The 16,785-nt window shown below is 35.6% G+C and overlaps 1 protein-coding gene across 2 annotated transcripts in view; it reads left to right on the forward strand.

Moving 5' to 3' along the window:
* The window catches only part of EXOC6 (exocyst complex component 6), an 87,589-nt gene that overhangs the window by 32,547 nt on the left and 38,257 nt on the right, over window positions 1-16,785 (forward strand). For both annotated transcript variants that reach the window (XM_033065865.2, XM_033065866.2), the window contains exons 9-18: window positions 1,224-1,307; window positions 1,400-1,446; window positions 1,820-1,940; window positions 3,735-3,806; window positions 5,305-5,402; window positions 6,486-6,591; window positions 8,427-8,536; window positions 9,551-9,662; window positions 10,475-10,609; window positions 13,718-13,897. In XM_033065865.2, the coding sequence (XP_032921756.1) occupies window positions 1,224-1,307; window positions 1,400-1,446; window positions 1,820-1,940; window positions 3,735-3,806; window positions 5,305-5,402; window positions 6,486-6,591; window positions 8,427-8,536; window positions 9,551-9,662; window positions 10,475-10,609; window positions 13,718-13,897 (1,065 nt within the window). The remainder of the gene's footprint in view (window positions 1-1,223; window positions 1,308-1,399; window positions 1,447-1,819; window positions 1,941-3,734; window positions 3,807-5,304; window positions 5,403-6,485; window positions 6,592-8,426; window positions 8,537-9,550; window positions 9,663-10,474; window positions 10,610-13,717; window positions 13,898-16,785) is intronic.

Here is a 16,785-nt window from a genome sequence, read left to right on the forward strand (position 1 = left end):
TTTGAGAACAGCTAGTCCTTTTCACTTGAGGCTTTTGTCAGGACTGGGTAGAGATTTGATGCTGAAGGTAAAATCAATAATCTAAAAACTGCACTGAGTATTTGGGCTGGGGGGGAATGGTTGATGTGTTTGCATGAGCTGGAGCATATTGTGTAAAGTTCTGCAACAGACTGTTCGTAAATTTGCATATTGGTTTCAAGAGGAATTTTTTTTTTGTTTTTAAGCGAAGTCTCTCTTTTAAGCTTTCTTAGGTTAGCAGTATTTCTAAATATCACTAAATATTCATGATAACTAAATACTCATTATGAACTAAATTTATATCTTATAAAGGAGTTACGTAAGTAATACTGGATTAGTAGGATAAAATGTCTGTAATAATTTGATTTGGAAATTTTTTGGAAGACCAAGTAATGGAATTCTAAACAGCAGTGGCCTAATAATAGGCTCATAAAGTAAAAACAAACCTTAAAAATGCTAAGCTGCTTTATTCTGCTTGCATACAAATTGCATGTGGTTTGGTAGATAGATGAGTCAATGTAGCACTGATTTCAAATGGACAGATGGTTTCTACTGAATGGTCATCTTAATGAGATGAGTAGGATGTCACTTGAATTCCTCATCATATAATCTTTAGGCACAGAAGGTATTGTATTCTTGAGGATTGTGATAGGAAAAAAATCCAAAGCCAGACTCATTATAAATGCAAAGAGAATAAACAAATATTCAATAAATCTCATATATGTCTTTTCCCAGGCAGAGTTAATGCAGGCAGTGTTCAGAGGTTTCACATATTCACAGAAGCATTTTTGTAACAGCTTTATGATGTAGCTACTTTCTTGAATAACTTAGAGAAATGTGTTAGGAGACAATGAAGTTCAATTATACAGTAGTACGCAATATGCCTTGTCTATGAATATTAATATACTTTGAAAGTTGTAGTTTAAAAATGAGCATATTGTTTAAAATGCATAATGTTGCTTGGCAAATGTAGGCATGTGAGCAAAATTTCTATTTACAGTACAGGCTGTAAGGTTCTCTGCAGAAAAAGGTAATTTCTGCATGTTTAATGCATGCAAAACTTTGCTGGTATCAGCTGGAGGTTTACATGTGGAATAAAGGCAAAATATGTACTTAGTTTAAGAGAATTCTGCCTTTAAATTAAGAGGGGATTTTTTTCACACTGAGATGGTATTCTTTTTTTGACTACTTATGTCTTTTTTTAGGGTGATGGAGAAATATTTGAAAATTACTACAGAAAACAAAGGAGGAAACAAGCAAGATTAGTTCTGCAACCACAGTCAAGCATGGTAATGAATACTTTCAGTTTTGCAATGATTTGAGTTGAAGCTAATGCTAGTGGTATTTCTGTTCCTAAACTTGTTTTCTTTTTCATTGAAAGCATGAAACAGTGGAAGGCTATAGAAGATACTTCAGTCAAATTGTAGGGTAAGTTTTCTAAATGAAAATATATTTCAGTTTTACGATGTTGATTCTTAATTCAACCTGTGTTCTTCCTTTGTCCAAGAACTTTCTTCTGCAAGATTCAGTTTCTGCACAAATCATGTGGGTGGTTATGGCTGGATCTGAGCAGGAAAGAGCATCTGCATCCTACCAGGGTGTCCTCCAAGGACCCTGCAGCAGCGTGGGCTCCAGATGGCATGAAACAAACTTTTCACATTTTTACTTCATTCTGGGTGAAGCACAACACCAAACCTACCAAAGTCCAGTGGGGAAGGTTTTGGTTATGCTTGGGTGTGAAGGGTGGTATTTGCTCTAATATTAGAAACAACTTAATCATTTAAGTATTATTTTGTTTTAGTTTCTTTGTAGTAGAAGACCACATTTTACATGTAACCCAAGGACTGGTAACTAGGACATACACTGATGAACTCTGGAACATGGCCCTTTCCAAGATCATTGCTGTTCTTCGAACACATTCAGTAAGTGAGAAGTCTCATCAGTATTGCAGTTTAAATCCTCTTACTTCAGAGCTCTGTGTATTTAAAGCAGGGATAGCAACAAAGTGAAAAATTACACCTCTCTCATGTTTCTTTTTCTTGTGATTAAAAATTGCTCAGATTTGGGAAGGAGCCTGCCAAGCTTTTGTTTTTCCCAACAGTATCAGGCTGTGATCCACAGCCATGGGCTATTTGCATAATCCTCCACTGATTTACAACTCACTGGGTCTTCCAAACCTTCTCTTAGTCCAGCAGTTTAGAATATGCAGAGTTAATCTGCTGTTATTATTGCAATCCTTCCTCATTAGTCTCAACTGACCTCTTCATTAGATCAGATTGAATAGTTCAGCACTGAAAGCACCACCAGGAAATAGTTCCTAATTATCATTCCAAATGCTGTGTTTCCAAAATAAACTCCACCAGCAAAACCCTTGCAGCTCTCTTTTCAATGATATAGTAGTGTTATGTTTATGTTGAAGTAAAGGTATTAGAAAAATTCTGTATCACTTGGGTGTTTCAGTGCATTCAATTGTGTCTCCTAAAGTTATATTCCTACCTTAGCTGCTGGATGCTATTTCTTATTCCTCTGTGAAAAACCAATGGAATACACATTTTTCACTCAGATTGACTGATAATAAATTGCTTCAGAGTTTATTATTGGTGTAACTTTTACTGTCGGAAAAAGTGTGAGAACTTTATCTTTCCCTTTTGAATGTTCGCTAGCAGCATTTCCTCTATGCAGTGCTATTTTTAATTTTTGTTAAAATCTGTCTTAATTCAATAAATATTTTATATTTAATATATACTGGGGGGAAATGGGGAAAAAGTTGAGATTGCAACCATAGTTATCATAGGACCTTTATTAACAGAGGTACATGAGATGTTCTCGTACATTTTTACTTCTTTTGAGAGGAATATTGAGATCTATTCATCCAGCATTTTTTAAAGCTAAATACTTTCCTAGTTAATTGTCTCCATGTGGATTTATGCATCTATATAATAATATGATAACTTAAAGGTTGAAAGTAATGTAATCTCTGAAGAAATCTTCAAAGTCTTGTGTTCTTGGTCAATATTTCTTCTCCATATGTGTAACTCCTATCAAACCCAATTCTATCAGAATCTCTCTAACATCATCCTACTGAAGACCAGTGTTTAGATAAGTAAACCAAGCCCTTCCTTTTTAATAAAGCATGGTAAGAGCTAAACTTCAAGAAAGGTGAAACAGATGTATATTGTCTTTAACCAATACTATATTCTCATGCAGCTTTAAATTCTTTTAAAAGTTTCTTTTTACTTTATCCAGTATTTCAAAAAGTGAAGCTGAGGGGAAAGCCTTAGTTGTACAACTGTACACCTCTGAAAATCAGATTTCCGTTTTAGTCATCTAGTAAATAACTTAATGTGTTGGCCTTTTTATCAGCCAATTTAAATTTGAAATTGTATAGAAAATATTTTACTAAGTTTTACCCATACAGCTGGGAAAATCTGTCTGAGGTGGCACAGCATTAGTTAGAACCAGGCTTGGTGATCAAAAAATGTCCTGTGGAACCTCTCTGATACTGATTCAGACAAGTCTGCTAATATTCCGCTAAAATAAAGGTAATTTGCTGATTTTTCAGTATCAGTACACCATGCTGGTATTTATTGAATCTCATATTTTAGTTGACTTTTTCTGAAATTTACACCATTGATGGAGAATTTAACATGTGACACTATTCTTTGAAAATGTATATTTTAAATCCTTTTAATAAAACCAGAATTTCTCACTTTCAGTCATATTGCAATGATCCCGACCTTGTTCTGGAACTGAAGAATCTCATTGTAGTATTTGCTGATACTTTGCAGGTACATACTGTGTTTATTAATTTAACTGAAATTCTTGTAGTCAGATTTGAACTTGAGGTGAGTGCAATGTTTGTGTTTTCATTAATCCTATATACAAATCAAACCCAAAATTGTGCAGTAATATTAAAAAAATGCATTTATTGCCTTAGGTCCTCATTTTCAGTATTATGAACTGAACATGTGTGTTCTGGGCTATTCAGCAAGCATCAGATACAGTAGTTTCACGAATACAAGCCGCACGGATTATAAGCCGCACCCCCGGTGCCTCGACAATGTTGCTGTCTTTGTCAATAGATAAGCCGCACCCCGAATATTAGCCGCACTTTCGTTCGTGCACAGCTTTCACAAATTGGCCAATTAGTAACAGGATCGCGGCATAGCGGGCTTTACTGGCTCGGGGCGGGGCCAGGCAGGCTCGGCCCGCTCATGGTTGCCGACGGGGCCGGGTGGCCCAGCTCAGCGCCACGGCTCGGCGGGGCTGGCCGGGTGGTGCTGCCGCCGCCGCCGGGCTCGCTGGCCCCCCTCTCCCGTCAGCACCGCCCCGCTGCCGCGTTCCCTAGCCCTGCCGGCGGGCTCGCTGGCCGCGGCGCGCCGCGTTCCCTAGCCCCGCCGGCGGGCTCGCCGGCCGCCCCCTCCCATCTGCACCGCCGCCGCGTTTCCTCGCCCTGGCCGGCACTGCAGGCCCCCGCACCGCCGGGCTTCCCCACGCTGCTGGCCCCGATTATGCTGGGCTTCCCCCGCTGCCAGGCAGCCCCACCCGCCGGCCTTCCTGCTTCTGCCATGCTCCCCTGCACTGCTAGCCCCAGTTCTCCCGGGCTCCCCCGCCCTGCTGGCCCAGGCTCTGCCGCCCTCCCTGCCCCGCCCTGCTGGCTCAGGCTCAGCCGCCCGCCCCCACACTGCTGGCCCCGCCTCTGCCAGGCTTTCCCACCTCAGCCGGGGCCGGCCGGGCTCCAGCTTGGCTTGGGGCTGCCGCGGGCTCTCACTTCCGTGTTGGCAGCTTTTAGAATTTTGTTAATAGATTAGCCGCCCCGGAATATTGGCCGCACTTCCGGGTTTCCACCAAAATTTTGGTCAAATTGGTGCGGCTTGTATTCGTGAAATTACTGTATTCATATCTGTGCAAAATTGGTGTTGGTTTTTTAATTTATGTAGGCTGTTGTCTTTTAAAAATGCTTTGTTTCTCTTCTTAAGAGAGAATAGCATTTCAATTACCATTAACTCTTTAGCTGAAAGACTGGTGAACATCATTGGAAAGTATTGCTGCAGTTTTTAACAAACAAGGAGAAGTGAGGCAAATTTCCAAATTCATAGGATACATACTTTGGTAAAAATTTAATAAATCAGCATGTAGTAGTATACTAAAAGTACTATAATTTGTATTATAGAGGTTATAAGACTGAATTTGTGTCACCTCATTAGGTGAGAGTGACTGAAGTGTTGTGATAGGAATTGAGTGTATTGGTTCTTGAACTATCCCATCTTCATTTTCATCCTTTAGGGCTATGGTTTTCCTGTGAACCGACTATTTGATCTTCTATTTGAAATAAGAGACCAATACAATGAGACACTTCTTAAGAAGTGGTCTGGGTTGTTCAGGTTAGTATATCAAAGTAGTTGTGCCTTTTGTATTGCATCTGTTGTTCTTGTCTGAACTCAAGTTTTTATGATCTAATTCAGAAAGAATTTGTTCACTCAAGTGTTGTTTATGAATTTCAGTTTGGTTAGGACTGAGATATTCATCACATGTAAATAGTAATTAGAAGAAGAGACATCAGGTCTGCTTCTATAGTTAATGGAAAGAAGGAAGGTCTCCAAAGGGACATTATCAGAAAAACATGCAGGAGAGAGACACGTGGTTCTCTTCTTTAGGAACCTGATAATTCCAGGTTATTGCAATAGGGCTTTAAGTTCCTAATTTATGTTGTCTTAATATTTACTGTTGGCTGATATGCACATCTGCCTGACAGACTACTGACATTTCCACTATGTCTTTATGTTTTGTTAAGGAAGGACATTTTCCACCAATTCCTTGGGATCATTTGGTTGAATAAAATCTAAACCTAGGTATATGTCAGCCTGAGACTGTACTCCAAAGCCGATTTGCAGATAGGGTGTGATGTCTCAATGTGCAGATATTGTTTGCCATAACATGTTTTATTACAGAAAACCGTAATATAAATTGGCCACTTAAGGTTCTCCAGTTCCCTGTGCTTTTATTCTAGACATTTGACTAGAACTGAAGTGCAGAGGGTGCCCAAACAATGCTGTGACCATATCCTGCTTGAAGTTCTTTCAGGCATCTCCACTGACCATGTGTAGCTCTGGTGCCAAAGTGAGACACTGAATATCAGAGTAGGAATAGTGCAGGTTCCTTAATCAATAGATATATTACAGTTTACTCTGGAGTGAATTAGTTGCTCTAAGGTTCCTTTGCTGTATTACGCACATATGAAATCACTTTCAGGTATTTTTTTCCTCTGTGATTATACATACAGTCAAGAGTTAATGTATATGAAATATTTCCAAAGTAACCAAAAATACTTAGGATGTGTACAGTTCTTAAAACTTCTTGAAGATGCAGATCTAAGTGTGGTAGTAAAATTTATATTTGTTTACACATTTTAACACCAGAAAATACTGTTACATGTCCAAAGCTTTTTCACTTCACTTATTCACCAGGGATATTTTTGAAGCAGACAACTACAGCCCTATCCCTGTAGCAAATGAAGAAGAATACAGAATTGTCATAAGCAAATTTCCTTTTCAAGATCCAGAACTTGATAAGGTAAGGGAAACTTTCATGTTATTAAAAGTTTGTGGAAATCCAGTTGAAGACACTAGGGACAGTAATGATTTCTGTAATTAAAAAATAATTAAATTTTGAAAGGCTAGGTTGATTAAGAGGCTAAATCACCTTCTTTCTGTGCAATTACCTAGTCATAAGTAAATATGAAAATTAAAGGTTGAGTCATTTGCTCAGATGTTTGAGTAATGAAACCCATTGTTTTGTAAACAAATTAATAATAGAGTTTAATTGATAAAGTCCTTATGTAATTGTAATGCAATCTGTCTTTAGCTAAATTTTGTTGCAACTTGTGTTTAATAACTCGGTATTCATGGTTGCATTGCAAAAATATATCTAAAATAGAGATTGGTTAGAGACAACCACTTCTTAATTCCGCTTTAAATTTAAATATTTGTGTTTGAGTATGTGGGGCAAAATAAACATGAAGGGACTAAGTAATTCTGCTGTAATAGCACTACAGTAGGATGTCCTTTTGTATCTTCAGCCATTCTTTCACTATAAACTCTCTTCACAGAAAGGTGACTAACCTTTTCTGTTCTGCTATTCGAGTATGATTTTAGAAATACCAGCGAAGAAACAGGAGGCTCATGATGGAGTCTGAGAATCACATGACAGTGGGAGTAACTGCTGTAGGGGAAAGCTGTTTTATACAAGACCAATTGCTACAGATACCTGCAAAAGTGAAAAGCTATTTTAATTCTGTGGTTCAGCAGGGATTTGCCAGCAATTTTAACAGCTGCATGTCATTAATACAGTGTTGCAATGAAGATGAAAGATTAAAGGAGGTTTTTGTGCTGATTTTTGAAATGAGATTCCACAGTGCTTTCTGGATGCATTCCTCCATCAAATTAATTTCCTTAGCCATTGTAATACTAAAATAAGTTAAGTAGAATGGAAATCCCTTACAGTGTTGGAAGTATACTATACCCTGAATACTATTTAGCATGGCATATTTTACTGATAAACTGGAGAAATTTTTATTTTGTACTAAATAGTTTTATCTGCTATACTTATATGTGTGATTACTACAAAGTTTTGGCTGTTGTTGATGGATGTTTTTCTCCTAAAGAGAAATTGAATTATTCATGGATGATACCAGTTGTTGATTTTTTTTTCATGCATTAGTCATAAACAAAAAATATTTTTTGTAAATGTCAAAAATTGTGTTCAGTGCAGAAATACCTATTTAGTCTGTATAGATTTAATTGAATTTATTCACTTTTGTTCTCCCAAATACACTATCAGCTTTAAAATCAAAGTAAGAAACATGATTTTATTATTACAAACTTACAACTAGTTCCTACATGTTAATCTAAATACCTGAAAATAATTCAAACTGCTTTGGTTTTATGAACCTTAAAAAAATACTCTAAGCATTCTCAGGTACTTTGAGAATCCCAGACGTGTTTAACTTCTCAAACTTTTTTTTTTTTGCACTGCTTTCTTTGGGAAAAAAAAAGTTTGTATTTTTGAACCTCTTATCCCTGTTACTTCTATCTTGTTCATTCACATTAAAAGCAGTTTGAGACCTGTTTTTTAATGTATGTTTGTAAATTGCTTTCTGCAGGGGCATCTTAAATTACATAACATCTCCAAACTTTATCGTAATTTAAAGAAGTGATAAAATTCTATTCTGCTTATAAACTGTTTAAACAGATGTAGAAGTTAGCTCAACACATGCAGCTTTGTATTTGATGAAAATCAGAAAAGGTTTAGATAGATTAAAATGATGATAATGTTAAGTAGCTTTCTAATTGTTGTGTTTAGTACCAAGCTCTCTGTGTGTAAGACAGCATTATCTCTTATTTTCTCAGCAATCCTTTCCAAAGAAGCTTCCGATGTCTCAGTCAGTGCCTCAAATTTATATGCAGGTGAAGGAGTTTATTTATGCAAGCCTTAAGTTTTCAGAGTCACTTCACCGCAGGTAAGCTTGAATTTTATCAGGATAAAGTAGCTTGTGACTTTCAGATGACCTAAAAATACTCACTAAAATGAAAATATACTTTTTTGTGTACTTGCTTGCTATGCTTTTAATAATTTACATGTGTAATTTTTCATGTATATTTTATCTATGATTCCCAAGACTGTAGCATATATTTATACATATGTGGGTATGTATATACTGTATAATATGTGCATTGGTGAGCGTGGCTTGGTAAGTAGTTTAAAACACTGCTGGGGTTCTTTAAACAGTATTGACTGGATTGAATAATCTGGAGAATTTATTTATTTTAAAAAGCATGCAAAGATTGAAAAGCATACATCAATGCTGACCATTTCAGAAGTAATTGTTTAGCATCCCTGATTACTTCCTAATGTTTCCCTACTCAGTGCTTGGAGTTTCCTTAGCAATGATTTCTCCTGCAACAAAACGTGCTGTCTGTTCACTCCCTCTCCTATCCCACCTTTTTCTGATGGAAAACGTCGCAATTCATCCATTTCCTTCCTCTTTTGGCCTTCAAAAGCTTAGTTTTAATTGCATAAAATAGAATTCAGAGATATGAAATCTGGAAGGTATTTGTGGCCTTGTCACCCACTTCTGCAGTGTTAAAGATGTAAATTACTCCCTTTCACACATTCTTAATTGATACTGTTTATAATTTACACGTACTAATGAGCACATATTGACCTCCTTAGTAACTCATTAAAACCCACAAATTACTCTTTACGAACTGCTGTGTCAATAAACATGTCTAGAATCTAAAAATAACAGATTTTGCTTCAGTGTTGAAATTCAGTTAATGAATAATTTGGTAGGTGAAAGAGGTGTTCTGCCTGTTAGATCACAGAAAACTTGGAGCAGCCGGAATTTAAATGCACGTAGAGAATATTTAGCATCAAAAATTCCCTTTGCAGGAAAAAAATTAAAGTTATGAAGTATTGCTGTCAAAGTATTGCTATGTACAGCATAATTACAAAAATAAACTTTTTTTTTCAGTTCAACAGAAATAGATGACATGCTCAGAAAATCTACGAATTTGCTACTTACAAGAACTCTAAGCAGTTGTTTACAGAACCTAATTAAAAAACCTCATATAGGTTTAACAGAGGTAAGTTTTGAAACACCTATTCAAAACTATGGATTTTAAAACAATCCATGCTAAAACTATTTCTGTAAATGTAGATACACAAGTATTGACACTACAGTATGAGAAAATCAAGTGGTGTTTGTTTTAAAATTAAACATGAAAATAAGTATAAAAAGCATCATTATCTGTTACATACATAAGAACAATACATGTTGGGTCTAGTTGGGCCCAGGGATGCCTTTTGAGAGAGACATGACAATCAAAGAGTTTTGTGGTTTTTGTGATTAAGAGAGAGTTGCAGGAAATAAACCAAAGACATTTACATTTTTGTTTATGTGCAGAGTATGATTTGTGTATTCTGTCTAGCAGTTAGTACTGCTAATGTTGAGTTTCTCTTTCTTTCTATAAAAAAAAAAGTGGAGTGAAATACAAGATATATTTGAATGCGTCATTCTCCAGACAGTGTTTTGACTTTTTAAGAGCAGTAAATTAAAAAAAACCAAAATGGCACAAATTAGTGATTTTATTTCAGCAATTAATTTTCCTCCGTTTTCCCTTTTTAAATTTTAAACTCTCAATTGGATTTATTTATTTACTGGGTAGATATCTGAAATCTATGTTTTTGAAATGGTGTAAATTTGTATTTAAGCTACATTATTACTCCTTAGTGGTCTTTGAAAGCAAATTTGAAAACTAGCAGGAAATAGAGGGTAACCTGAAATAATGCAATGAGTTTCTAGTAGCGTTGTTCCTGAAAAAAGTAACCATTTACAAAATTAGATTGCAATAGGTGATACAAAAAGATTTTTACAAGAATTTTTTGTCTCTTGTAGCTTGTTCAAATCATCATAAACACAACACACTTGGAGCAAGCCTGTAAATACCTTGAGGATTTTATATCTAATATTACAAATATTTCACAATTGACTGTTCACACTGCAAGACTTTATGGACTTGCTACATTTAAGGTATGGCATATCTCATCCATTATATGACTATGTCTGAAAAGTTATGTGCATAAAGCATTTTAGAACAAAAAGGGTGGGAGCAAAGCTGCATGTCTTCTCATCTTTGTCTCTAAAATAATTCTGAACTGTTAAGCATTCAGTTGTAACACTGAGCAGATAAACAGTGGGTTTTTATGTTACTGGTATGATCTGGAATATGTCAGTACATGAGAAGCCTCAATATTATCTTTCAAGTGCATTTTTTATTAAGTTGTGAAATGACAGTCAAAGCTTAACTTCACCAGAAACTTTTAAAAGATTAAGCTCTAGTTTGTGTAACTTCTCCCTTTTTCTTGATGGAATCAAGCAAACCAGCTACCTTAATCTAAAATGTTTGAACCTATTTTTTATTCTACAGTAGAATTCTTTTGTGATGTATTTTCAAGGGGTGTACGTATTAGTATAAAAGAAGTATTAACAACTTGTGCTCAAACTAAAATTATTCTAAATTTTTAGAATTTAAATCGCAAAACAAAAGTAAAAGTCATCAGGGATTCTATGGCAGCTGCAACTTGAACTTTAGGTATTTGGCATTTTTTCCATGCACACTGAAACAATGGAGAGTGATTTCTTGTATTTATGGGATAAAGAGGATTGATCCTACTGAGGGAGTTCTATTTTCTGCAATTCATTTGTCTCTTGATGCAATATGTAGCCTATCCTACTGCAATATACCCTCTGGCATAGATGTTAAAAGGTGGATGAGGTGGAATAAAATACCATAATTGCAAGACATTTCGTATTTCCAGTTAATAGCTAATGATTCTCCCATTTGCTGTTGCTTGTTTTGCTAAGGATTTAGTGCATAAGGCAAGACAGAAAGGTTGTGGCCTAGCAACCATACTTGGTATTGCCTTCCCAACAATTGTACTGATTTTGGTCTAGGGTGCCTAGTTTGCTTGTTGTGTACCAATAGTGCATGTGTGTCTTGGAATTTGTGTGCCTATAGCTATTTTGCTCTAATGGTAATTCATTATATTTTTACCTATCAAGCATGCATTCAAAAACACTTAATACAGCTAAAGTCTTTCATTAAGAGATGAGATATTCTTTATCCTTGAATTTAATTGAGTAAGTGCATTTGCAAGTTGCATTATATTTTTTGTAGATTGCTTATGCTGTTTAACAGCTATGTTTAACACTCCTACAAACTAAGTTTGGCTAGAAGGATTCAATACTGTGTCTGTTCTTAGTGAGTTCAGCATGTATGCACTTTGGAAAAACACGAGATAAATGTGTGTGTGGTTTCTCTCTTGTCTACTTGCCTGGAGAACTTGTTAGCACAACGTTCTCCAATTATAGTAGAAAATTCTTTTCTTGTTAATCCTTTTTTTCCCTCTCTATTGTAATGAAAAACTGCTCACAGTTTCCCAACTGGGCCCTCACAGAGTTTGGTATGTTCTACTGTTATTAAATTCATCTCCTGGTGGCAAATTGTGTCACCTCCATTCTTTCAGAGTGGTCAAAAATCTCCTTTTATTAGCGGCATTGGTCACGTTTACATTCCATGAGATGAGCTTTTACATCTACACTATTTTTTTAATGCAAGACAAAACTAGAAGGACTAGTCTTGCCATTGCCAGAAAATAATTTTAGCATTTAAAGGTGATAACAACCATTCCACAAATAACTTAGATTAAAAAAAATAAATGCAAACCCAAACAAAAAAAATTGAAGCAATTTTGCTCTAAAACTAGGCAGATATATTTGCAAGTCCCATCATTATAAATTGTTGCAACTGAAATTTCTTTGCTGATTAGAAACTTTAAATTTAGACTTGACTTTAACTGAAACTTTCTTGGTCATGGCCATCTATAGAATTGTGGATATCCCCATTCTTCTTTGACATGATGACAGGTTACCAGATTCTTGCATGTTGGATTTGGAGAGGTGTTCACTGGAGGCTTTCTCAAGTTGGTTTGGCAGTAAAAATGCTATGTTTAGGGAATCATACTTTGATATTCATTTATGGCAGGGCTGCATGCTTTCTTGCCTACTCCTGAAGTGCCTCTCAGCCTAGGGCCTGATTAAAGACTAAATTTGGCGTGCTCAATGTGAGGACACCTTTAAGCTCAGATAAATGTGAATTTTTTTTTCTTTTTGTGTTTCTTATTTATGCTTTTCTCAAATGCCATGTTACTTGCATTGCTTTCTTCTAGAGGAAAGTAGCAATGGGAGTTTCATCTGGTTTTTTGTTGCTTCAGTATATCCAGGCTCTTTTTACCCTCTACAAACCTTAAGTGAATGATACATTTGGTTTAAATCTGATGTTTTAATTGAATTATTTCTCCATATCAGTGAAGAAAATTTTATGTTGAGCCTAAATTAGAAGGATACTCGGTATCTTTAAACTCCAGGATGGCACAACTTTCCAGCAACACACACAGGCATCTGCACATAGATCCTGTTGCATCTCTGAGGATGTCCCCTGTACAAATGAGGCAGAGACAGCATTGTAAGCTCAGTTCACAGTAAATGCAGGACTTTACTTTTCCAAAAAGTAGAATCCAGGGTGTGGCAGAACAAAAGTAGGTGCAGTTAGGGGAGTGCTCTGCATCACAGTGTGTGATGATCAGGATATTTAAAGGAGGATGAAAAAATACGAGTATTTTTCATATGTGCAGCTTGAAGACAGTAATTTCATAAAAATCATATGATTGCTTGATCTCTGTCCATAAAAAACATAATTATTAGGTTATTTTATTATTTTCTTTGTAAAAGAAAAATCAGTTTTGTGTCAGGGTTGGTAAATTTGTAAGGCTGAATTAAAGGTGGTTGTTGTGAAGAAAAAAAACTAATTGCTTTGTTTTCAAATTAACTTAATTTGTCTGAAGACTTTGATTATTCTGTAAACACTCATAGTGTTATAAATACTCATAGTATGCATTATGGGAGTGTTTTGAAAACCACAGCCTCAGATGTAAGAAGACATTAAAGTACCAATTTCAATAAAATATTTTTTAATCTAAGAAAAACACACAACTTCAGTTTTGTTGATGGATATAATTTTATCTGCATTTACTAATACTTTAGAATTCTGACAAGCATTGCACACTTTTATTTTTTCAGGATGCAAGGCATGCTGCAGAAGGAGAAATATATACAAAACTTAACCAAAAAATAGATGAATTTATTCAGATTGCTGATTATGATTGGACAATGTCTGAATCAGATGGAAGAGCCAGTGGATACTTAATGGACCTAATTAACTTTTTAAGAAGCACGTTTCAAGTTTTTACTCATTTACCTGTAAGTGTTCAAAATTAAGTTTAATTTCAAACTATTTGAACATAATTTTATTTTAAAACAGTAAGGTTTGAACGAAAGGTTCTGTTTTCTTGTATGTGCACATGTTGGCAGATGTATTTTTAAGTTATTCTCAGCACAGAAATATTGTCAGATGTGTATCAGAATACTTACAAAATACTTTCAAATACTTTAGTCTAAATATTGTTACCAGCAACTAATTTGCAAATAGTGTAAGAACTCATGCAGTTTTTTAGAAATTTTTGATTCACCATCTTGGTTTTGTGTGCACATGTGCTGGTTCAAGAAATGCAGAATTGGTGTAAATCCTGCATTTGTGGTAAGATTATGGAGGTCTTACTCTCTAAGGTTTTTAGCTAAATATTTTTTATCATAAAAAGTTATCTGATTCTAGTTAAAAGGGCTTAATTGAATGAATTCTTGTTCGTATTCAAATACATCCTGTGTTATTTTGTCCCAGGAAAAAGGGTAATGTTAGCCTGTCTTGTGTATGAATTGTTACTTTCTGTTGTCTGATTTCCCCTTGCTTTTAAATAAAAAAGACTATTTCTAGTTTGGCTTATCATCATAATGGTTTATAGCTTTATAGGTCTGGAGTAACTTCAGTAGGTAATTCAAGCTACATCTGCTTTTTATCAGCTGGTCTTGGTTGTTACAGTCGCATTGATGTCCAAGTCTTTGCCCACCTGCAGTGCTTACAAAGAATAAGTCCTCAATGCATAAGATGTTTTGAGGCTTCTGACTAAAAGAAAGAATTTCTGTATGTGCACAGCAAGATGTTTAAGTTGCTGGCATAGCAGGCTTATCTTGTCTTCCAGATCTTAGCCAGAGACTGTGATTCTTCAGTCTCTTTTTAACTGACTCAACGACAAAGCCCACTCAGAATGTATCATGTGATGCTGATGTGAATGTGTCATGTGAGGCATGTGCTTCTGTGCCAAATCAGTGGAGCGTTTTTTGATAAAGAACAGCAAGTTTGTTAGATAGTGTAATTCATTGTAATTTGGTATACAAAACAGTGTGAACAAATGGCACTGCTCCTCAGTGGCCATATGCATATGGCAGTTAAGGGATGTGAAATTTGTAGAGCAGGATGTACAGAAGTCTGTCGTGAATGCATGTTACTAAATGGCTGTTCAAAAATGAGCCACAGACAAAACAAAGTAATGTGTTAAAAGGAATGCAAAGAAGCAGCTGTGGCATTAGGACTTAAGAAGTGTGGAAGGTATAGAATTCTGTGCCTGGGGGTACAAATCAGCCTTTGGAGAAAGGCTGTAGAGAGGTTATTGTGTAATTTCAGACTCTGGTCAGGTAACAAGCAGGATGTAGAACTGTATGGACAAATATTCTGCTATGGCAACAGGTTTCTTGTAATTTTTTACTTACCCTGCATCTCATTCCTTCTCCTATCTTGGATAGGGAGTGTTGTGTGTGAGCTGTGGAGTTTGTATGAAAATGTGTGCACACTATGGTGATTATTGTTAGATTTGTACTAGGAAGTTATTTTCGTTAAGAGAAAATTTATAGTAAAAGTGTTTTCCAAGAGTAGCTCAAACCAGGTTCTATAACTCATTAAAATAGTAAGTGCTTTGGAGCGATAAACTAAGCTAGATTTTCACATGCTGTAATTAAGGTTTGTAATAGTTTGAGAATTAATTTTAATTTGTGAATTATTCCTCTAATGTTACAGTGTGATTTCCATACTAATTTTTGTATGGGTGGCAGAAACATTCCACTGCTCAAAATAGTTTATCAGAGCCTTTTCTGGAATTAGAAGTCAAAGAAAAAATTCCTAGCACACTGGCCATAATTCTAATAAGGAAAAGAGTGGGGCAAAGAGAGAGAGCTCTTCTCTTCTACCTTTACATCCCCAATTGTGTTAGAGGGCCTTGGGCTAAGACTGAGGACACAGGTTGGCCACACTAGTTCTTTGTCATCACACTCCAGGGTCACTGACTTTCTCTTTGATATTGTTTCAAATGCTATTCTGCCTGTAGAAGTGTTATAATATGTTCTTTAACAATTTTTTTTGGTGCAGTCATTGGGTTCCTGTCATTAAAATCTTGTTTTATTTTCGTTGTATGTATAAACTGTGTAAATGCACAGGGATGTGCATTTGTGCTTTCATGTGGGACTGTACTGTAATATTTCTATATCAGTTTAGGCAGAACTTTTGAAAAATGCATCTTATGTTGTGTATCTGTTGTATGCAATCTTCATACAGCATTGTATGTTGTATTATTTTCATTGGAATATTGGAGCACTAAATCAGGTAGACCATGAACTGTATTGAATCTGCACACAGAGGGACGTAAGTTAGTTGAGGTCTGATATCTCTGTTGAATCACTGCAAATGTTGTGTCTCCAACGCTTTTTTCTCTCAAGTTTTGCATGTTAGTTTTCTTCTCAGTGTTTGTTTGCTGTACTTAAGAAGCAATTTTGAAAAGGAAAATAGCTTTCTTCCACCTTATAGTTATATTGCCGTAAGTTTTATGTTAAAATTTATTAATAGGTCATGTTGTAGTTAGATTCTTGGTATCCTGAGCCATTTTAAGTCTTGCTTAAACAAAGTATGTTAGTAACATACAGGTAGCCTCTGTAAGCAATAATGGTAAACATGGCTTTTATTTTTTAACCTAACACTTTTGGAGTATATTCTTTCTTGTAATGAAGAGTTTCTGGAAAGGCATTTCAAAGACACTTTGTCATTTGAAGTTTGCTACTTTGATACATTGGCATACAGTTCCTTATTACAGAAAAACATATTATTGCCAACTTAGTATTATTTCAGTTATAAACTCTTTGTTACACTTTAACAAAATACAATAGAAGTTTAGTGGTTTTAAAAAATTATTATGATATAGCTGTAA

The sequence above is a fragment of the Catharus ustulatus genome, chromosome 8 (assembly GCF_009819885.2).
Source record: "Catharus ustulatus isolate bCatUst1 chromosome 8, bCatUst1.pri.v2, whole genome shotgun sequence".
In the NCBI taxonomy this organism is placed as follows: Eukaryota; Metazoa; Chordata; class Aves; order Passeriformes; family Turdidae; genus Catharus; species Catharus ustulatus.